The following is a 25,152-nucleotide window of genomic DNA, read 5'->3' as shown; positions in this document are numbered from 1 at the left end:
TCAGATGAGCCTTATGATTTAATTACCATGTTCTCAATGTCCATTTGTAACAACACCCTCATGATCAGTCACACCAGGGAGTCCTGTTTCCATTTGTAGTATGTTTGCTTGTCACTCCATGCTAGCAATGAACAGCAGTTATCAGTCTGTGTGACCCTGGATTAGCCTGTTTCTACAGGCATAACCACACAGGTAAGTCTTTTTGTATGTCTGTCTGTGCTATCATTGACCAGCAATTTTCATCATTTCTAGGCTTAGATGCATGTATTTTCCTTTTTCTTGTTATATGGTACTAAAATAGACTATACTGTTATACTGCTTGCCAAAAGACTGTAAGATGCTGTAGGAAGTATAAGAATATTTAGTAACCTTGCAGTTTAGCACCATACTAGTGTATGTATATTGAATTTATATTATGTGCTTAACTTTTGTCTATACGTCTAAGTTGTAAACAGAATGTTTACATAGCAAGAGTTTACAGTTAGACTAGGTTTTTTCATTGGAAATCTTCACTTTCATTAATGATGTAGGTCAAGAGAAAATGTGTGTAAATAGGGATTTGATAAATAAGTAATTTATTCCTGTGTTAGATCAGTCTATCAGATGTAATTTAAGAGGAATTATTTATTTAAAATATTCATTGGAATTACTAAAGTTCTCATTGACTTTTTGATTTATACACACTACTCTGGGATTATTGTGAACTCACTCAGAGACATTATTGATTGCATTATTGTGATTCATTGAGAACATTCTATATTTTTGGACTTGTGTTAGGACATTTGGGTTATTTGGGATTTAATTCACAAAACTATTTGTCTATTGAATTTCCATTTAGAGAAAAAATTGCTTATTGATTTTTCTTAAATTGTTGGTGTAGAATATATGATAGAATTGATTTTCACAAGGCCATTCTTGTAAAATAAAAATGTCTCAATGGAGCTGTACCAGAGTATCTTCAGGACTTATTCAGGCATTATTCAGTATGTTACCAGTTGAGTATTCTTATTATTATTATTATTATTATTATTATTATTATTATTATTGTTGTTATTATTACTATTATTATTAGTCACAGCTGGCAAGCTAGCACTGAATAAATTCTATCCACAACACCAGAAACAACATCCACTCTTACAAAGTTTGAGGTAGTAGGATATCTTTCTTTCAGTGAAAAATAAATATAACTTGTTACTTGGCAGGAAAAGCTTTGATGGGTTGGTGTTCAGCATGTAGACAACAACTGGTCAGTGCATCTTTTTCTGCCATATTGTATGAATGTCTGCATTAATTTGTCTTTTCAGTGCCAGGTTGTGGAGGTGTGTTGGTAGCTACAGATGTAGCTCAGACCATGATTTCCCCAGGCTACCCGAATGGATACCCCAGCAGTCTGGACTGCGTATGGACTGTCAGCAGTCCAGTAGGGACCAGAGTTTGGATTAACATTACTTACATAGACCTAGAAAGCCACAGTACATGCAACTATGATACGCTGACAATTTATGACTGTAAGTAGTACTGAACTTTAAAAGAACATGACAGTATACTATGAGTCAACCTCATCATGTTGTTCATGGAATTTAAACGAACATGACAGTATACTAAGAGTAAACCTCATCAGGTTGTTCATGGAATTTAAATGAACATGACAGTATACTTAGAGTCAACCTTATCAGATTGTTCATGGAATTTAAAAGAACATGACAGTATACTAAGAGTAAACCTTATCAGGTTGTTCATGGAATTTAAACGAACATGACAGTATACTTAGAGTCAACCTTATCAGATTGTTCATGGAATTTAAAAGAACATAACAGTATACTAAGAGTCAACCTCAGCAGGTTGTTCATGGAATTTAAAAGTTAACACTATTGATTGAAAATGATGAATACATTCCTTTAAAAAGAAAATGCACTTAATATAAATAGCTGCTGAGCAACAATTAAAAGGTTATTTATTGCAACACAAGATTTTGCTACAAGCATTCCTACCACGTCATTATAATTAAAGTAGCTTCTAGATGTTTTTATATCAGTTGTTTCCCTATACCTATTAGGCAACCACCAGGTGAAGAAAAGAAAAGAAAGAAACAATGCCAAAGAAATAATAAATTAGGTTTTCCTACTTTTAAAACATTTAATATTATCTATCCTTCTGTAGATAAATAGTTTTTTAAGAAATGTATATCTGGCAAAAATTCTGATTGGGTCAGGTTTATTTCATTTATCATTGAAACCAGTATACTGAACTCCTAATGTGAAGCCCCAAATTACAGTGCATTAATTTGTATGGATGCAACCATATTTATTGAATGGTCTCGCACTGGTTTGCTTGAATGACATTAACTGTATGTCATGTGACTTCTGTTTTGCTGTGCATGTGAGAATTTGAATGATAATTCACATGTGCTTGACTTGGATCAGACTGTAATAATCATGTTGAGGGTGAATAAGGAAGCAAATAAGACACTTCAGGTATGTCAAGGCTAAAGTTAAGAAATACCACAATGAATACACTTAATATCTTTAAGGATGTCATTAGCAGTTCAGTTAGGAGAAAGTTTTGCTGTTTGCAGGGTTTAGGGACAGATATAGCCAAATGTTGTTAATGAGTAGCTGATATAAGAAAACATTTGAGCTTAAAGAAATACTTATTCTAAGGAAGGCATTTCTTATTGTTACAATGATACATTGATTTCAGCTGGGAGTTGGAGGGCTTCTGAGTTTACACACACACACACAGAGACACACACACAGAGACACACACACAAACACCCACCCACCCACACACACACACACACACATTGGCAGATAGTGCTCAGATAGTATCTCAATAGCACCATGAATTTTTACTTTTGCATTTCCAATTTGTTATTCAGACTTTACAACAACTGGACGAATACTAGGAGTGTTCTGTGGCAGAATTGGAAATCCTACTCCACTTATGTCCTCCACAAGATATGCCACCTTCCGATTCAAATCTGATATATCCATCAATGGAACAGGTTTTGCACTCAGCTACAAGACTGGTAAGCATGTTGAATTGAGTTTGATACAAACTAAGAATAAGTGAAAGGATCTTAAGTGTGAAGTACTTGTGAAATATTTGAAACTATTAGAATATTACTCAATGCATTGACAACTACTGAATTTTCTGTGAGAGACAATTCTGGACTCTGATACAAAATGAGACAACTATGGTTTATTTACGTCTGTGAAGATGCACAGTAAATATTTTTTTAAATATTGTTTGAGAATGTCTCTCAAAACATTTGTGTTAAATGCTGCTGCATTCCTCTGATACAAAAACTTATGATAAATAAAATAGACAGCCAAACCCATTGCATAGACACTTCATAATCTGTTATGACCTCATTGTGTAACTTGTAATGACCTGTTTGTGTGACTTGTGATGATCTCATTGTTTGACTAGTAATAAGGGCTGTTCCAGTAAAATATAACTGGAACCCAGGGAAGGCACTTTTGATGTGGGGTACTCACTCATAGATGCAGTTTAGATTTTTCTTGTCATTTTAATAAGAACTCTATGAAATGAAAGTACCCTGGTATATATTTTTTATAAACTGTCTTTCCTGGCTACCATCAACATTTAAATGGAACAGCCCTAACATCACTGTGTGACTTTTGCTACAATAGAACCATGTTTTTAAACCATATTTGCATAAATTATCATTTTATCCAAAACCTGTGTGACATCCATATATGTGCATATTTGGCACAGCCCTAAATGTTCTCACACAGAGTTATGTTTATCCCCCCCCAAAACAAAATATTTCAATCCCATAGTGGCAGTCACTTTCATGTCTCTGAATGTCTTTCTGTCTACATGTCTGCTTTCACCTAGATTAACTGACATTTTTGTTATATGGTCAGCATCTTAAGGAACAGTTGCTTACAGTCATTACTTGTTATTTTGGATACATCCTAATTAGTACAGGGCTAATTTACCACAAGCTTGAGGACTGGCTCAACCTATAGGTCATAGCCTGGCCAGGGTGTCCTGGGTTCTTCCTCCACCAGTTATACTGACCACCGCCAATCTTGTACTGAGAAATGGCTTTTAACTAAAAAAAATACCAACAGACAATGTCATTGCTGAAGAACAGTTTACCTGGACATAAGTTTAGCTATTGATTCATTAGTTATTGATTGATAACCCCAAAATCAGTCAGATCACTTGATTAATGATTGAATCAGTTATTTGAGCAGTCAGATAACTTATTAATAGATAATTGAAATTAAACCAGTATTATATTTTGGTTTTATTACAGTTTGTGGAGGGATGGTACAGTCTACTTCAGCAATCCTTACATCACCTGGCTATCCAAACAGTTACCCAGTCAACAGCAATTGTACCTGGAATGTTCAGGTCCCCACAGGTAGAAACATTTCTGTGGAATTTAATGGTACATTTGGCATCCTGGGAACACAGGGGTCTTGCGGAGGGGACTACATTCAGGTAATTTTTGCACTCTTTTTGGCCCATTTGCAAAGTAATTCTGGGTTTTGTATGGAAAATGTCAGTCCAGAAGTCAATTGTCAACACTAACGTTAGATTTTTAATTTAGATCATTTTCTGAGACAGGTAACTGTAGTCACATCAGTTGATATGTAAATGTTTTATGAGTACTTAAACCATTATTGAAAACTTGGTCACTTTGACCTATATTTCATTGCATTAAGCTCAGATTCTTTAATTTAGGATTTGCATTTAGGACACTTTCTCCAATACTATTGCATATAAACTTACAGACGTTGAAATGGGAATGTTCTTTTGAGGAGTGTTATACTCTTTATTCAAAACTAGGTCTCTTAAACCTACATTTCTTGCTCCAGTGACCTTCATTAACCTTGGCATTTAGTTAGTTTTTTTGTGTGTCATTGTTGAGTTGCAGATCAGTGTAAAAAATGGTATTTAAATGCATCGTTAAAATTTATAGCTTTTCCATTAAAACTTACCTCTGACACAGGGAAGACACTTTTAATGTGGAATACTATTCTCATAAGGAGTTTAGAATTTTTAGTCATTTTTATATGAACTCTGAATAATTAGAGTGCTCTGGAATATGTTTTTTTTATAAAACAATTACCTTCCCTGGTTACCCTGTTTATTAAATGGAAAAGAGTCCTTGGATAAATTAATCTTTGCAACCCGGCTGTGGTAATTTCTTTCTACATATCTACATTGATATTTATGTCATTTATTATTTATATACTGTATCATATATTGTATTTATTTCAATTTTATTTTTTACCTGATGTGTAGTACATATTGATAGATGCTTTGAAAGAAAGAAAATTTGTCTTCAAAAGAAATAAGATCATTGAGATAATTTTAAATTTTATTTGCATCCCAGCATGGAGTAATATTAATGGGAGTCTTTCATACATACCCATTTCATTTTAGATTGATCTGTTATTCAATATGGATATTAAGTCTTGATTTTACATATTATATATTTTATTGTTTCCATGAAAGATGATTTTTAAATGGACAATATGAAATAATTTGATTTGTAATAGTTTGTTACAGTGCCTTGCTGTGACATCATTGACTTCAGCTTTATGTACTATCAGTTATAATGTTGTGCAGTTGAAATGGCATTTTCAGTGTTCTGGAGCAAATTAAATTTCAAACGTTTGCATGATTATATTCTTTAAAATAAGGATATAGCTTTGTTTCTGAGAAAATCATGTTTTATGAACCAGTAAGCTATTATATTTACCTATGCCTTGCATTGGTCAATATGAGATTTACTATTCATGGACTTAATACTCACCTGAACACAGGTCAGTAATAGAAATTGTATTAGTGAGATTATATTTTATTGTGTAACCTAAATATTGTAAATTCAACTTTGATTCAATCCTTTTTCACAAATTGCCAGCTTTTGAATGGATTCTACTACAACTCACCACCCCTGGGACCATCAACCAATGGTCGTTACTGTGGCAACACGGCACCAGCGAGGCTCGAGACGAGCAGTAACTTCCTATACATCAATTTCATTTCTGATGGCTCAGGATCTGCTTCTGGATTTAACCTCATCTTCAACCAGATCTCAGTTACCTGTGGTGGTCAGATTCAGTTGTCTAATAACGCTAATAGCGGTGTCTTCAGTTCACCAAATTATCCTAGCAATTATCCACATAATGTTGACTGCATGTGGGTGATTATGGCACCAGCAACAAAGAGGATTCAGGTCGATTTTACAGGAGACTTTAATATAGAGTCACATGTACAGTAAGTTCAAACTCTTTTCGCCAATGCAGCAACATTTACCTTGATCACGAGACTAAATTCAGCAACATCTTTTGTAATTTACCCATTCAAGTATTCCATAATTCAGTCATTCCTAATTAAAATGCAGAACTTTGGAATCTTAGTGTAATCCACCTTACAGTGAGATCAATTTATAATGAAGTATATAATATACACAACTCCCTTATTATAACACTGTTCATAGGAGCCATTGAGTATACTGCCTTACAGTGAAACGATCAGATAATAAAGTTCATGATATGCATTACTCTCTCATTATAACACTGTTCATAGGAGCCATTGAGTATATTGCCTTACAGTGAAACGATCAGATAATAAAGTTCATGATATGCATTACTCTCTCATTATAACACTGTTCATAGGAGCCATTGAGTATACTGCCTTACAGTGAGACAATCTGATAATAAAGTTCATGATATGCATTACTCTCTCATTATAACACTGTTCATAGGAGCCATTGAGTATATTGCCTTACAGTGAAACGATCAGATAATAAAGTATATAATATACACAACTCCCTCATTATAACACTGTTCATAGGAACCACTGAGTATACTGCCTTACAGTGAGACAATCTGATAATAAAGTTTGTGATATATATTACTCCCTCATTATAACATTGTTCATAGGAGCCATTGAGTATACTGCCTTACAATGAAACAATCATATAATAAAGTTCATGATATGCATTACTGACTCGTTATAACACTGTTCATAGGAGCCATTGAGTATACTGCCATACATTGAAACGATCAGATAATGAAGTTCATGATATGCATTACACCCTCATTATAAAACTGTTCATAGGAGTCATTGAGTACACTGCCATACATTGAAATGATCAGATAATGAAGTTCATGATATGCATTACTCCCTCATTATAACACTGTTCATAGGAGTCACTGAGTATACTGCCTTACAGTGAAACAATCATATAATAAAGTTCATGATATACATTACTCCCTCATTATAACACTGTTCATAGGAGCCATTGAGTATACTGCCATACAATGAAATGATCAGATAATGAAGTTCATGATATGCATTACACCCTCATTATAAAACTGTTCATAGGAGCCATTGAGTATACTGCCATACATTGAAATGATCAGATAATAAAGTTCATGATATGCATTACTCCCTCATTATAACACTGTTAATGGTAGCCATTGAGTACACTACCTCATGTTGCGACTATCTTATATTGAAGTACATGATATATATAATTCTACTACCATTTAATGAAATGGAATCCATGTCCATACTTGTCTTATAACAGGAACTTTGTTATAATAAAGAGCCTTTTAGTGAAGGAGTGTTGTACTATACCATTATGCTTGTCCTGTTGTTAAAACGTTTCAGTCATAGCCATATTGGTAATTTTCACCTCCTTCCATGCAGGTCCATGATAAACATGGGTGGTTTTTATTTTTATAATTATTGGTCAAATAAAATCGGGGGTGGGATGGATATCTGTCCTTTGGGCATGAACCCAGGACCACTGGCTTAAAATCTACCTTGTCTTGCCAAAACCTTTAGTCCACTAAGCCATTTGTGGTTACATCTAAAAAGGCCAAATTAATGATGTACTGTTTACATAAGTGTAAATATTGTGCATGTTAATCCTTGTGTTAATGAACGACAATCAGATTAGGTTAATTTGGTTGATTTTTTATACTCAACCAGTAGAAAACAGATTCATTTGGTTGATTTTTTATACTCAACCAGTAGAAAACAGTTTAAGTTGGTTGATTTTTGATACTCAGCCAGTAGAAAACAGATTAATTTGGTTATTTTTGATACTGTGATACTCAACCAATAGAAAACAATTAGATTAATTTGGTTGATTTTTTATACTCAACCAGTAGAAAACAATTAAATTCATTTGGTTGATTTTTAGTACTCAACCAGTAGAAAACAATTAGATTCATTTGGTTGATTTTTGATACTCAACCAGTAGAAAACAATTAGATTCATTTGGTTGATTTTTGATACTCAACCAGTAGAAAACAATATGATTCATTTGGTTGATTTTTGATACTCAATCAGTAGAAAACAATATGATTCATTTGGTTGATTTTTGATACTCATCCAGTAGAAAACAAATAGTTTAATTTGGTTGATTTTTTATACTCAACCAGTAGAAAACAATTAATTCATCTGGTTGATTTTTGATACTCAACCAGTAGAAGACAATTAGATTACCAGTATGACATGAACATCAATTTTTATTCACATTGGAAAACTGCTCAGACTTATTGATAAAATCTGTGAATAAAAACAATAATCCTGAAATAAAGCTGTTAACAGAAGAGAAACACTTTGTAGGATTGTATTGTCCCGTTATGACTGAATAAAAACAATTAATCCTGAAATAAAGCTGTTAACAGAAGAGAAACACTTTGTAGGATTGTATTGTCCCGTTATGACTGTTTTTTTTGTATTGTCTTGCAGATGTAACTTTGATTATGTGGAGTTCCATGATGGTGGAACAATTAATTCCCCAGTTATTTCCCGATTCTGTGGATCTGAACGTCCAGGAACTGTTTTCTCTACAGGAAATGTTCTTTTTGTCCGATTTAGAACAGATGCCAGTATACTTCGAATGGGTTTCCAAGCAACCTCCAGGATAGGTAAAATGTTACATTTTATGCCATATCTGTTTGATTTTTAAATTGTTAAAGTAAAAAGTCTAAAGTATCATATGGTGTTGAATAATTTGGTCATGAATTTATTTTTTCTACCTTATGACTGTTTCATAAAACATACTCGGTACATAGAGAGGGCATAGTCATCAAGAAAAATTATGCATGCTGGAGTACCATTTTGACTCAGGCCCCAAAATTCTATACAATTCATTTTTATTGTTATATGAACATCAAAGTTATAAGCTGGTTTAATTCATCAAACAAGCTTACATATTTGTTGCCAGGTTATTTTGGTATACTCTTATTTTAAAGTTTTATTGAAGTTAATAAACATTTTGGTGTAGTTTAGTTTTATTAACAAAATTCTTTTCTTAAATCACATTTCTTGATTTTAGATGTAAGTCAAGACTTGCAATGAGTTAATTCGTACAGCATCTGCATTTATTTCATGACTAAGACAATATTTGCAGACCTGCCAACCCTGACGAGTCCATCTCAGTAAGACAGTTGATTTTTTCCGTAAGATTGACCAGTTTTCAGTAAGATGTAATAAAATATCAATAGCTGCTATTGTAAAGCTGGAAAATGTAATTAAAAGTTCAACGCATCGATGATAAATATTATGTTCAACTGAAAAGTTTGTAAAGTATGCGTAGACTTTATTTACCACTAGTACAGTTGCACAAACTCTAGTTCCAAACCCTATGCAGCTCAATGGCTTGTGGCTGTCTCTCAACATAATTCTTGGAAATTCTTTTCCATTTCACATGACGATGGCAATCATATCTCCTGCCACGAGATATACTTAAATTGGCGTGTGATGTGCAAAAAAACATAATTGTGTCCTTTCCAGCTTTTATTCTCAAGAATCTGAATACTCCTTTTTATTCTTCTGTGTTGATTATTGCCACTTTTCTAGAAGCTTATTTTTCCTATCGTCTTAAACACGCATCAGTTTCTGGATGCCATTTAAAAAAATTCTATAATCAACAGTTTGATCATGCAGACGCTTTGCATGGACAAATAATAGGTGCAATTTAAAGTATTTGGGGTGCAGCTGTAAAGTTAGTCTGGTTCCCTGGCTAATTTCACTAATTCTAAGATGAAACCCCAGATCCAAATAAAACACAGATGAACCAGTTATTTGGATTTTTCGGCAATGATCATTTTTCTGTAGTTTTTGCTAGTATGTTGTAAGTCCATAATATAATGGTAAGTAATTTTTGTAAGACTTATGACAAAATCGTAAAAGTTGGCAGGTCTGTATTTGGGAATGATCTTTTCAGTGTACCATACGTACTCATTTATAAGTCTAGTCAAATTGCAAACTGCACAGATCCAGATCTGCTGTCCATAGTGCACCAGCAGATGTGGATCTGTGCTTTGTTATGAGTAATCAGTAGAACAAACAACAAAGACTCATCTACAGGCACATTACGCTACAGCAGATCAGAATTTTTGTTGTTTGCAGTTGGACTTGACTTATAAAAAAGTATATCTGGTAGATAAAGCTAAAAAGGTATGGATAATACTAATAACTTTTAGATTTGTCTGTCTCTGACTTCATTCATCTCCTTCCTTGACAGCAACCTGTGGTGGACACTATGTCGGACAGCGTGGTGTGATTACGAGTCCAAACTATCCTTCTAACTATGATAATAATGCTGACTGCATTTGGACAGTAAGTGGTCCCACAGGACACTATCTCACCTTCACGTTTACCGCTTTTAATCTTGAACCAGCAGTCAATTGCACAGCAGCAGACTATTTGGAGATCAGGGACTACAACGCAACAGGTACGTGACGTCAAACTTTTACTGTAATCACTTATGTAATCATGCTTGTTATTTAATTTCATTTTCAAGAACTTAATTTCAGTTCGAATCAAGTTCTTTGGTGATGCATTGGCTGGTTGGTTGGTTAAATTAAGTGTTTGGTTGGTGATGCATTGGTTGGTTGGTTAAATTAAGTGTTTGGTTGGCAATGCATTGGTCGGTTGGTTAAATTAAGTGTTTGGTTGGTGATGCATTGGTTGGTTGGTTTGTTTCAAACAGCACACTCTGCATATTATTAACTGCCAAAAACTAAGTGTCTTTCCCAAAAACACACTGAGGCAGATGACCTAGGCTGGCCTCAGTGTGTCTTTAACACATGACCCTTGGATTATGCTTTCATGCTGTACCATCTAGGCTAGCTTTCAAAAGTCACAAATGCACATGAAAAACACACCCAGTTTTTAACTTGCTGCATGTAACAATTCTGTGAAAGGTGGTCTGTGTAAATGTAGAAGACAATGCAAACTTAAAACAGAATTTGAAAATTGTGCAATTCAAGGGTTTCAGGGTAAGGCATTTGTTATAATATTGCTAATTTATACTTAAGTGTTTTACTGACAATGATCATCAATACTTCCATGCTAGATATATGTGCATATTCCATATTGCTGCAAGATCTTACTATCAGAGTATGTTCCATAGAGTACATTTTTGTATATAACAAATGCCCAGAGGACCAGCCTTCAGCAAGCCAGCTGATTGAAGAGACTGGCAAAACTGATTGACATCTTCAGATTGTAATTAGGCCCCTGTATGATGATGTTGGTACAGCACAATAGTAATCATGTTGTTTCCATCCATTGGTTTGTCCACTGATCTATCTGTCAATACATCAACAGTTATAATGTTCAGCTGAGACATGCTTTTGCAGGATTTGTGCAAACAAGAAACTAAGTCCAACAAAAAAAGGAGATTGATTGCACCAAAAGTGGCACCCACAAAATGGACAAGGTGCATTTTTTTCTTCAAAAATCAGTCTTGTCAATTCTGAAAAATTCTTGATACTTGAGTTGCTGCTTTGATTATGTAACTACCTTGAAATTATTATTGTATTTTAAGCCATCACAAAACGTCCTCAGTCAATCTTTTAATCTTTCAGCTAATGCAATGAAATCAGAACCTCTCATTATGACAATACTTTGCTGTATACTGATGGTTTCAAAGTTGGAGACAAATTTGAAACTGCCATTGCAAAACCCCATGGCACCTCTTCTGCTGGTTACCAAATAAAGCCCCCATTTCTCTGCAGAAATTACAGCAGCATACTCAGATCTTTGAACTACATGGAAATCTTTTGGGATTCCCTTGCCATACTTAAAAGCCTTGCAAAACCTCAAGTTTGACATCTTGATATCCCAATTCTTACATTAACACAATTTAGTGATGATTTGTATATATGTGCCTGGTTTATATACATGACAATATATGTGGAATGAAAACAGTACATATAAGCTGCAGATTCTAAATCTGACTAATGGAGAGTGACAGCCATCATACAGAACAAATCATAATATTTTACTCTAATAAGGACACCTTACCTTTGCATACCTCCTGAAGGCTGGATCTTCACTCTATTGTGCATACCTTGTAAGTGTCCATGGACAGTGGAAGACATGCTTGTTAATACTTTTATTCTGCAAGACAGAGATTTGATGATGTAAATTCAGTTAGGAATCTCTCTGATTATACTTTGAATGTTTTGAAAGAATGCAGTTTTAAAGTTTGAATTTATTCTTCAAGAATTTTATCTCTTTTGGGTACTTTTAAATTCTATTTTATACATATAGTTCCAACAATTCTAACATTTGTAACTTTTTTCTTTCATTTTGTAATTCTTTAAGATTATTTGGAAGGTTTTATCTTCATGAAGTTTTTTCAACTTTTACCTTTACATTTTAGAGCTTTTACCCAGCTCTGTATAGTCAGGATTGGGCTGACATGTCCTTGATATATACCTACTGGGATGGATAGAGTGCGTGTGAAATCTTAGTTGTTGGGCTGACATGTCCTTGATATATACCTACAGGGATGGATAGAGTGCATGTGAAAATCTTAGTTGTTGGGCTGACATGTCCTGATATATACCTACAGGGATGGATAGAGTGCGTGTGAAATCTTAGTTGTTGGGCTGACATGTCCTGATATATACCTACAGGGATGGATAGAGTGCGTGTGAAATCTTAGTTGTTGGGCTGACATGTCCTGATATATACCTACAGGGATGGATAGAGTGCGTGTGAAATCTTAGTTGTTGGGCTGACATGTCCTTGATATATACCTACAGGGATGGATAGAGTGCATGTGAAAATCTTAGTTGTTGGGCTGACATGTCCTGATATATACCTACAGGGATGGATAGAGTGCGTGTGAAATCTTAGTTGTTGGGCTGACATGTCCTGATATATACCTACAGGGATGGATAGAGTGCGTGTGAAATCTTAGTTGTTGGGCTGACATGTCCTGATATATACCTACAGGGATGGATAGAGTGCGTGTGAAATCTTAGTTGTTGGGCTGACATGTCCTGATATGTACCTACAGGGATGGATAGAGTGCGTGTGAAATCTTAGTTGTTGGGCTGACATGTCCTTGATATACATCAACAGGGATGGATAGAGTGCGTGTGAAATCTTAGTTGTTGGGCTGACATGTCCTTGATATACATCTACAGGGATGGATAGAGTGTGTGTGAAATCTTAGTTGTTGGGCTGACATGTCCTTGATATACATCAACAGGGATGGATAGAGTGCATGTGAAATCTTAGTTGTTGGGCTGACATGTCCTTGATATATATCAACAGGGATGGATAGAGTGCATGTGAAATCTTGGTTGTGCAACAGTTTTAAAATTGTAATGGTGCTGTCCCATGACCGTCCCATACAGAAAGTTCTCATTGTACCATATATCCCAAAATAACACCGTCTTTCTGTACCATATATCCCAACATAACACAGCCTTTCTGTACCATATATCCCAACATAACACAGCCTTTCTGTACCATATATCCGATATGACATAGATTTGTTTGAACATACCTCATTTGAGGGAGGCATCAATTATAATGCAGGATATATTATTATATATTATTCTTTCCACCAAATTATAATGATGGGGTCAATATATTTTGAATAAGTGTGAGATAGTAAATTAATTGTACTGGGGGCAGGGCAGCTTTTCTTTCTTCATGTCATAAGAGTGGAATAATGGAGACAGGAGCCATGGTGGTACAGTGGTTAGTGTACCAGACTAACAACCAAAATTGTGTGGGTTCAAATTCTAGTAATGCATCAGCCAGGTTGACTACCATGGTGTGTCCATTGTAAGAATATTTACTATAATTGCCAGCGTAATCTGTCTGCACTATAAAACACAAAACAACCAATCATTTTCTTCTCTAGTATTGAGACCTGATTCCTTGTATCCAGATTAGACCAAAAAAAATATTTAGGACAGTTTATACACATAATATAATAGTGATTAAATTATTCCATAATTTTAATATGTAAAAAAAGTACCAATTTTGACTTATAGTATTGTATTTCCTATAAACTAGTGCTCAGAATTGTCAAATAAGTTTCTTTGATGACAGAATTTGCAATGACTCCTGTTTTATAGCATGTTTTTTTTTAATATCATGCAGTAAATAAACCGCTTTCAGTTTTGGTTGGTTGTCATTATTGATACTAATCTACTCTGGGGTAGGGAAAACATTAACCACCAATCAAAATTGAAGGTAGTATATTCACTGATACCTTGGATCAAAAGATTTTATATTTTGTGGGTATCATTTTTTGCTTCTTTTACAAAAATTTACATTTTAATGAGTTCTTAAACTTTGTGGAAAAACCTGTCAAGAGAGGAATGACAATTTTCTTTCACATATGGATTCACTGTGTGTATATATATATATATATATATATATATATATATATATATATATATATATATATATATATATATACACCACTTTAAGAAAAGGGACAATTTTCTTTCACAGATGAATTACTATGTGTGTGTTTTTTCAAAAACTGAAGTTCATATTAAAATCCTTGAAAACTTGTACCCACAAATCAAAAGTGAATCCACAGTATTTACAAATAGACTTACCATATAAAAAACTTTCTTATATGTTGGATTAAACTGTGAACACCATAGACATTTATCTGCCAGTGCATAATGCACTAGCAGATCAGAGTCTATGTTTTTTTTTCTTCTTCTAATTACTCCTAACAATCTGCATTGACCCAGATCTTCCTGCACATTATGCACTAGTAGATCTGCAAGTGCAGTTTGCAGTTGGACTTGACGTATAAACCTTGTATGCTGGAATCTACATTTATAAATAACAGAAATATCTTATAACTACCAAACATGGATATATTATGGTGAATACTTTTGTGTTAATTCTTTCAGGTGATATTCTTCTCCAAGCGTGTGGATCAAGAATTCCAGAACCTGCTGTGACATCAGACAGTTTTGCATATTTAAGATTAAAAACCAACAGTGGAGGTGCTCAACTAGGTTTCAGCCTAAATTTTGAGGCGAGTGTCGAAGGTAAGAACACCAGACAGACTGATATGCAGCCATTGTTTATGGGGTTTCTTTTTAATCAAAACAAGCTTAGGTACAGGTAGAGATCTGATATTAATCTAAATGTCTGTTGATCGAAAGTGACTTGAAGTTTTGATACATATTAATCAGTTTTAATGTAATTTGATAAAGTATTAAATATACATGTCTTATATGATATTTAGTGGTATTTTGATAATAATTTGAGCTTAAATAATGAAAATTATACCTTGCTGTAGTGAAGATAAGTAGGTTACTAGAGTAGGTTGCACAAATTTGACACCTTGCAAATTTGTTCATCATGTCTCCATAATCCAAATACTTCTTCAACATTATGCAGTTTAATATCATTGTTCTGTGTGATATATTCTCAGCAATTCCAAAAATATTTTGTGACATTAGTTCTGCAGGCCAGTGTATCGGCAATATACCTGATTTGACTTTGTCATAACTATATCCAATATGGCAGGTAGGGGTGAAACAGTACACCTATGTGGCATATCAATACGATTCACAATAAACAATCTATGATACATTTTCCTTCTTTAGAAGGTTTGTCTGCATTAGTTGGTACCCTCTTAGTGTGTAGACATATTGGTCGTATTTCCGTTATGCAAATGTAAACCACTGTTTGTTATTGTTTGTGTACGTTTAGTATTTTGGTGTAACAGATTCAGTACAGTAGTGTCCAATGTCCATATACATGTTGTTCTGTGGTACGTGTGGTGAGTGAGTAATATGTGAGTTGTTTGCATTGCATGTGTCTAACATGCAACCACTGATTACATTAACGAGTTCCCTGTTCCATTGTTCACTCCTCCAATGACTCTCCAGTAGTCAACTTCAGCTTCTGAGTGCATTATGGTACATTGTGATAGTTTTATAATAATTCCACACATTATTATTTTGTGAATTGTCTGTGTGTATTAGATCTGTTTACTTTTAATTATTTATATATTTCATGTGTTTATGTTGTAGGTCTTCTTCATCTTTATGGACTTCGTCTTCATGGTCTTTACTGTCTTCATCTTTTTCATCTTCTTCTGGTGATTCATTTAGTCATCATCAAATCTGATTAAAATACAAGAACCCAGGGAGACGTAGCGTTGTTATTTCTCCCATATACTGCTACACCTATTACAATGGCACCCATCACAGGGCACTTAATTGAAGACCAGCATCCACAATGGCACCCACCATGATGTACTGCCTTGTTTGATCATTGATGCAGTTGAATGTATGTTTCATGCCTGTTTCATTAGGTACACAATAGAAGGCATTATTGTGAAGACATTTTAAAAATTAGGGCAACAAAAGACTAATTAATTTCTTGTTCTTAAATCTCCAGTATGTATTATTTTTCCATGAGTAGTTCACATGAAGGAGAATGTTGTTGACTTGGCATAGATCTTTTTGTTTTCTTCCACGTGTCAGAAACACAGTACACAAGTTTTAATGACCAATGTCCAGTCATGTTTGTATGGTATCCACTGAAGTACACCCCATTACACAATGGGTTAGTCAGGCCTGAGCTGCACAGTTCTGTTGGGTAATAGACCAGTCATGTTTGTATGATATCCACTGAAGTGCACCCAATTACACAATAGGTTAGTCAGGCCTGAGCTGCACAGTGCTCTTGGGTAACAGACTTGATTGATCTATAACCACTGATGCCTCCTGTATTAAGTTCTTAAAGAATAAAGGGCAGTAGATACACGTAAAAAAAACATAATTACAAATTTTTGAACATCGGTGCTCATCTTGAACATAAAACTAATTTGACCATACATAGTATATCCAACATATTTCTTGTAATGGCAGATAAATTGAATATAGATAGCATAATAGCAGGGTTATTGGAAGTTCATGTCTCAAGACCAGTGAAGAATGTACAGTTGACAGAATCAGAAATTCAAGGATTATGTTTTAAGTCTAGCGAAATTTTCCTTAGCCAATTCTTTTGGAATCGGAAGCTCCCTTGAAGATATGTGGGGATATCATGACTTGTGATGTCTGTTTGAATATGGCGGCTTCCCACCAGAGAGCAATTATCTGTTCCAGGGAAACTTTGTGGACCGAGGAAAGTTATCACTGGAAACAATCTGTCTCCTTCTGGCCTACATAATAATGTACTCAACAAATTTCTTTCTCCTCAGGGGCAACCATTTTTGCCAGTATAAACAGAATCTATGGATTCTATGATCAATGTAAATGACAATATAGCATTAAGTTATGGAAAACATATACAGACTGTTTCAACTGTCTGCCTATTGCTGCCATAATGGATGAAAAAAAATCTGCCATGAAGGCTTGAGTCCAGATTTGCAGTCCATGGAGGCTTGAGTCCAGATTTGCAGTCCATGGAGCAGATCTTCAGAATAATGTGGACAGCTTACGTTCCAGATCAGGGTCTTCTTTGTGATCTCCTTTAGCTAGATCCAGACAAAGAAATAATGGGTTGGGGAGAAAATGACCGTGGTGTCTCATTTACATTTGGAGCAGAAGTGGTGGCAAAATTTCTACACAAACACAACCTTGACCTTATATGTAGAGCACATCAGGTAGTGGAAGGTGGATATGAATTTTTTGCTAAACGCCAATTGGTAACACTGTTCTCAGCACCATACTTCTGTGGAGAGTTTGACAGTGCTGGTTCCATGATGAGCGTAGATGAAACGCTGATGTGCTCATTCCAGATTCTGAAACCTGCAGATAAAAAGAAATTCCCATATGGTGGACTAAATGCTGGCAGGCTGGTAGCACCACCTTGGGGAGTTTCTAAAGCAAATAAAGGAAAGATGTGATTATACTAAACTGTTGAAAAGAAAGCACAAGTTTCAAATTTGTGAGGCATTCTGTTCACAATATTAAAAGGAAGATACATGGCTTGTGTGTGTGTGTGTGGGTATTTAAAACTAAAAGAGGATTGTTTCCTGAACTTGAAAAATATTGTTTCCTGAACACAAGTAGTCATCTGAGAACAAAAATGAAAGTATTGGTTTGAATGTTTGTTCCATGCTCTAGCACACTCAGTTGTAAGAGAACTATATTGATTTTTTCTTGCAGTGTAAAATAATGTAATTGTTTGTTGTATAAACTCCTTTTCCAGTTGGCTCATTATACCTTTTCTTGCGAGTTGGCCTGAGGAAATGTTCACATTCAGCTACCCAGCAGTTATTAAGTGTTTGTTTCCCAACCCTGGTCTCAACCCTGAGCCATTGTAATAGGTGTAGTGGTATACAGGAGAAATAACAATGCTGAATCTGTAACACAAACAATAACAAACACACACAAACAATAACAAACAGTGGTTTACACAGATTACAGACAGACTTAGACTTATTTATAAACCATTCTCATCTGTGACAAGATAACAAAAATACTTATATTGTCTACCTATTACTCAGAAATTATTTGTTGATTTTACTAAACTTCTCGGTTTCACTTGCTTCTATTACATAGCTTAAGGTCTAGAATCATAAGAGCCATACCTCATTATAAGATATCCTCTTTTATAATTTGGGTCATACCTCATTATACTGTGGCTTTTTTATAAGTGGATCAAGCCTCAGTATAAGGTGACCCCTTTATAAAGTGGATTATGTCATTATAAGCTGGCCCTTTTCTTAAAGTGTACCATACCTCATTATAATGTATCTCCTTTTATAACATGGGTAACTTTTAAGGCTTCAGGGAATAGTGTTATAAAGAGGGAATGATAGGTATACCCAGCAATCTTAGATCTACCTCTTGGCGCAGCGCTATGAGGGTGTGGTGGTTGGGAGGGGACTTAGAAAGCATACATGTTTTCCATGCTACTGTACTGCATATTTCTAGTTTTATGATTTTATACTGTTTCCATGACAGTTTTAGACTCTAATCTGTTGCAGAATGTGGAGGTACCTTGTTAACACCAACAGGAACAATTCAGTCACCAAATTTCCCTGGAAATTACCCCCACTCAAGATCCTGCATATGGCGAATCACTGTTCAGAACGGAAGGCGTGTCTCCCTTACTTTTAACACTATGAACATTGAATCACAAAGCACTTGTTCCTTTGACTTTGTTGCAGTAAGTTGGCATATATTTTTTATATTTCTTTCCTCATTCCTTTCTTTTCAGACATGAGGTTCTTAATAACACTTGGATTTTTTAAAAATGAAACAAGTGTTGTTCAGCCTAACCCATGTCATTTGTACTCGAATTGCCCATTATTATATTAGTACATTTAGTGGGGTTGTTAGGTTTGCTGTGATACTTTACCATCTATATCTCTATGCATTTACTGACAACTGTTTTTTCTCTTCTAAAACTGCTGGGATGAAATTAACTGACACGGATGCCCACTTGGTAGCCATTAGTGAGAGGTATACTTTTTGGGTCTCTTTCCTGTGGGTGGGGTGGGGTACAGGTCACAGCAGTTGCAATTTTACAAGTTACCATGATATGTTAAATGTGTTTGGAAGTTACAGCCACTGTGTCACAGACCAGATGTTTGTTGAAATTGGGTATGGTGTGTGGGTATATATGTAATAAAAAGTGGTGGAGAGGTTTTCAAGTTATTATTCTTTTTCTTTTTCTTATTCAAATTACAGGATCTGTTTTATAAAGGATCTATTTTAGGATGCATGTTTGTGGGATTTGCACTCATTTCCAAAATGTCCACTGAAAATTCAATTGAAGTTACATTTTCTAGCATTAGCATTATTTCCTTATTAATTCCCACATATACTAAGAAAATTTCCCCCTTTTTTCTAATGGATGGTTGAATTTCCCCCCATAAATATTCAGTTCTATAATAGACCCTGTTATTATTATTGATTTTGTTATTATTTTTGTTATTGTTGTTATATCATCATCACTTTAAACATTATAGTTATCGCATTTAATTCTTGAGAAATTTATTGTTTTTCTGTTTTTGTGATTTGAGGTGTATAATGGCATTCTGCAAGATTCCCCTGTGATAGGTCGTTACTGTGGTAACCAACCTCCAGCTGTTGTGGAATCGTCTGGAAACAGCATGACAGTATTTTTCCGTACTGATGGATCTGTGTCAAATGGAGGTTTCCATGCTACTTACACTTCTAATAATGAAGCAAGTATGTACGCAATTTACAGTAATTTAAATTTATGATTTCTGCATACTTCACATTTGTCTGTATCCCTGATTTCACAAAATCATTTTGATCAGTGGGTTATGGAAACTGTATGTCTGGTACTGGTGAACGATGACCAAAAAGAATACATGTCTGAAATGATTTATCATTAAATGAAATTAATGTGTTGGGTCAGATGCATTGGAAACATCTAAATTAAAGGTGTTAAAATAACTTTAAAAAATAAAAAAAATAATGTTTAAGTAACCTATTTGTGTTGCTGTACCATAAAAAAACAAAATATCTAAACCAAAACCAGTCAGCCATGCACAAGCTTTTCTTACCATAAAAAATGCTTGCAACAAATCTGTTTGGTAGATATATCATACCCTCCATTTTTAAATTCATTCTGTGTACAAACATTTGAAGCTTCTAACCCAAAGTTGTCAACATATTCCTCTTTCTCATAGATCAGAGAAGGGATATTTGGAGAAACTGGAAAATGGTTACAGTTTGGTCCTGAATAGATACGTACCATGTATACTTGGTTATAAGTCATATCAAACAACAAAGATCTTTATCTGCCATAGCATAATGTGCCTGCAGATCCAGGTCTATCTTTTGTGTTCTACTGATTACTCCTATCAAACTGCAAAGACCACAGATCTGCCAGCGCATTTTATGATGGCAGATCTGGGTCTGTGCAGTTTGCAGTTGGACTTGACTTATAGGCGAGTATATATGGTAGGTGTTTGGACAGATAGATTGTAATAGGCTGGGGGGAAAGAGAGAGAGAGAGTATGCATTCTATAATAATTTACTATTTCTACTCTTAGCTTGTGGTGGTAGCCTATCCTCCAGTCCAGGCAACATTACCTCTCCTGGTTATGACACGGGCAACTACACAAACAGCCAGGAGTGTATCTGGGTCCTGAACAATGCCAGTCCATCCAACTCCTCTATTGTTGTTTATATCTGGGACCTGAAACTGGAACATCATGACCGCTGTCTGTATGATCTAGTAGAGTTCAAAGAGGGTAAGTTTTAAAAGAAATAACATAACTTTTACTGCCTACCATTTTAATGGTCCAGTCATATTCTTTTGTGGGAGTGAGGGGTGGCTGAGAGGCTCTGTGCATGTGGGTTTGAATCTCAACTTCCTGTGGGTTGATGGTTCTTTCTGGGGGTTTTCCAGGTTCTTCCTCCACCAAATTTACTGGCCACCATGTATAGCTTATCATGTTTGTTAAAAAACGGCTTTAAACTCTCAAAACCAGTTCAGTGGCAGCTTGACTATGTTCCTCAACACTTACATCACAGATTTTGTTTTACCAGAGAAGTTTTGAAAGACATTATCACAGGTATGATTTTTTCAGTTTGTTCCATCCAAACTTTGGCTAAGTTATGTCCCCTGTTTGACCTTCAAGCTTTTCCCATGTATGACTAAGCTAAGTTTTCCTAAATCACACCATATTGCTGGGGGCATGCAATGCATTATTAGTTGAAGATGATATGCTTTGATTTTCATGCAGTAGTTCCCCTCTTGCACAGCATCCTTGATCAGCCAGCTTCTGAGAGCTTGTATTCAAAATTACCTTCTAAGATGGCCACTTCTTTAACCCACCTTTCCTATTAATGCAAAAACTGTCAAATTTACCACGTTTGTGCTCCATATAAAGCAGTTAATAGATACAAATTTCACAAATAATTGTTGGTTTTGAAATTCAACACATTGATATTTGTTCCAATATGAAGATAAATAACTTTAATCCATACAGTGAGGCAAGTAATCCAGTTATCCTGCTGTGCTTTCTTTATATGTTAGGTTTTGTCATTTTGATAATTGCTTGCAATATTTACGACTGATAATTACCAAGATGACAGATGCTGACCACTGAGAACAGATTTTGCAGCTAAAGTCAGCATGGTATCCAGTCATCACAGTTTAAAAATAGGATGGTAGTTATTGTGCTTTCTCTCATGGATTACAGGTACCAGATTAAAACCAGTCAATCATGTGACAAATTGGCTTCCTTTGCAAAAACAGCATTTTGTGTAATAACTATAAATTGTCAGTGAAAGAAATATGACTACACATGTACATGAAAAGAGGGATAGTCCTGTTGTCACTGCTAAGAAATTTAATGTTGATTTATTAATGCTATGTGTGTGTCTGTGTGTGTGCCTGTGCGTGTGACTGTGTACATGTACTTTGAATGTAAATATGCATATGATAGAGGGCCACAAAGAGGATTAATTCCATGCAACTAATAGCATCACCCTCTTTAAATAAAGTGATTATTATTATCATTATGATTATTACATTCTACAAAAGAGTGACAATGGAATAAACAGACAGCAAGAAAGTTACTTGCAACCAGAATTTGTGTCCTGAATTTCTTGACAGTTGTTTTGCACCATGGTTGATGGCTATTCATATCTGTTTTAAATAACATTGATGCCACGAAATGCCTGTGATTTGTAAATGAAAATATTAGATATGCAAAAGTTAGCTGTGCTTTTCAAGCTTCATCTGTAATTATTACTCACATCTTTGTGATCCCCCTCCCTCCTCTAAAAAGGCCACCCTTCTTGCAAGGCCACCCTTTCCTGCTGCAGAATGGCAAGCCTTGCAAGATGGGCACCAACCGTTGTAGTGGCATGCTAGAGATGGGTTAAATACATTGGGACCTTACAAGTTTAAATTGAAAGCTTAAGTTCACAAAAAGGAAGGTAAATATTTACATTTGAAACAGTCACTATACTGGCATTCTATAATATGTTTCTTTTCTCAGTTTTATTTGTTATTCTTTTGTTTCCTGCAGGATACAACTCTGATGGAATTGTAGTGGACCGATTTTGTGGAAACAGGACAGGAGCCCAGGTTCTTATTTCCCCAAGCAAATATATGTGGATACGCTTCAAGTCAGACACTAGTGTGGTTGATAGAGGCTTCTTCTTGATATACAACTTCACTGGTAATTCTTAATTGACCCATTGTAGCATTTTTCAGTCAGATATCATATTCGTTTTGTATTCCGTATTAAAGTTTTGTTAAAGTTATTATAAGGCATCATAACTGTGCCTAAGGTTGACAGACATGTTCTGCAGAATAATTATATTTAGAAACATTCTTATTTTTAATCAGTTAAAAGAATTGAAGTATTTATGATTCATTGCCATTTGAACCATTTATCTTTTTATCTATTCTTAATTATTTTTTGAAGAAACATGAACTGACTTGTTAGTATAATTGTGAAAAAGAATGGATTATTTTATGCTCAGTTTCTGAGAAGTGCTTAGTTTTTAATCAAACACTTTGTGGGAATTTTTAAGTCTTCAATATTTAAAAATTTATTATTATTTTTTTAAAACTTATTTAGCCTGTGGAGGAACTCTAACCAGTCCCTTTGGAAGTATCAGCAGTCCTAACTACCCAAGCAACTATGACCATGCAGATGCCTGTTCTTGGTTAATAATGGCTCCAGAAGGAACACAGATACGGGTAAATTGCTGTTAGCGATTATATTTAGCAGTAACCAATTTTAGTAATTATTGTGGTCTCATGGCAGATCTCCCTTCCTCCAAAACCAAATCTTTTCTGAATGTATCAAATAAATTCTCTTTGAAAATGATGAAATATAACTTACTACAGTTTAAGATATTTGATGGGTCACGATGAAATTTCTAAATTTTACATCTGAGAAAAATTCAGCTATATGTTGTTTTTTTTTATGAAGAAGAAACTAGAAGAACATTCATGCAAACTATTATTCACCATTGTTCCCATGTATTTGGTATGCTATAATACTCTCTGTCCAGTGATGTAAACATTAACCTGCCTAGTACCCATGTCTCCTTAATTGCTGGGTGGGATTTACAGATCTTCGTATTTTGACTCATGGATTTGGTAACCAGTGCAAGAAAGGTATTGTGTTTGGCTCTCTCCTAACGGCCTCTGAGAAGTGGGTAGTGTCAAAAGTCAAACATACAAAAACTTCAGAAAGGAGTGACATTGTTTACTTTTTTGCCTGACCAGCTTTGTATTTGTAATCAATGCCTGATGATACTAATTAGTGACTATGATGCGGTTGGAAGAAGGGTAGAGGGAAGGGAAAGGAGCACAGGAAATATTAACTATCAGGATTTCTGTTGTTTCTATTAAGATCCATTTTGTCATCAGAAAGCCAGTGATACCTATTGAATACAGGAACAGTAATTTTGTAAACTGTTCTACACACCAGTTGAAAGTGATCTAAGAAGGGATGAAAACAGATGTAAATGTTAGCACATTGCAGGAAGTGAACTTTCTACCCAAACAGTTTTAAAAACAGTTGCTACCTGTTGGTTCAGATAAAAAATAAATTTAAAACAAATTAATTTATTAACTTGTCTTGGATAAATATGAGCATGCATTGAGTCATTATTTAATGAAATTTTGACCAAAAAAGGCATTTAAGTTACAAAGACTTCAGTGGAAAAATAAAAGTGATGATGAAATTAAACACTTAAAGTAGAGTGGAACTGACTGAATTCTTGCTTTAAATTTTGCAAAAGCTGACAAATGATCTTAAATATTTTAACTTATATTAAATACCTATCATTTACTGGAAATGATAATTAATTCTTTAGGAAGCACCAACTGCAAAATGTGATATTTATCTGACATTATTCTTCTTAATTAAAAAAATGGTACGTC

At 34.7% G+C, this 25,152-nt stretch overlaps 1 protein-coding gene and 1 pseudogene across 1 annotated transcript in view; both read left to right on the top strand.

Moving 5' to 3' along the window:
- The window catches only part of LOC149791415 (cubilin-like), a 203,259-nt gene that overhangs the window by 123,147 nt on the left and 54,960 nt on the right, over nt 1-25,152 (top strand). The window contains exons 40-51 of the mRNA XM_089969953.1: nt 1,305-1,508; nt 2,879-3,028; nt 4,292-4,479; nt 5,909-6,264; nt 8,758-8,936; nt 10,538-10,747; nt 15,201-15,341; nt 19,247-19,428; nt 20,288-20,456; nt 21,290-21,490; nt 23,279-23,431; nt 23,837-23,958. Of these exons, the coding sequence (XP_089826079.1) occupies nt 1,305-1,508; nt 2,879-3,028; nt 4,292-4,479; nt 5,909-6,264; nt 8,758-8,936; nt 10,538-10,747; nt 15,201-15,341; nt 19,247-19,428; nt 20,288-20,456; nt 21,290-21,490; nt 23,279-23,431; nt 23,837-23,958 (2,255 nt within the window). The remainder of the gene's footprint in view (nt 1-1,304; nt 1,509-2,878; nt 3,029-4,291; nt 4,480-5,908; nt 6,265-8,757; nt 8,937-10,537; nt 10,748-15,200; nt 15,342-19,246; nt 19,429-20,287; nt 20,457-21,289; nt 21,491-23,278; nt 23,432-23,836; nt 23,959-25,152) is intronic.
- Nucleotides 17,171-18,160, top strand: LOC149791416 (serine/threonine-protein phosphatase PP1-alpha catalytic subunit pseudogene; annotated as a pseudogene).

This window comes from Sinohyriopsis cumingii, chromosome 9 (assembly GCF_028554795.1).
Source record: "Sinohyriopsis cumingii isolate HCF-2022 chromosome 9, ASM2855479v2, whole genome shotgun sequence".
NCBI lineage: Eukaryota > Metazoa > Mollusca > Bivalvia > Unionida > Unionidae > Sinohyriopsis > Sinohyriopsis cumingii.
The sequence above is the reverse complement of the archived record's forward strand: the minus strand, read 5'-3'. Positions and strand labels throughout refer to the sequence as shown.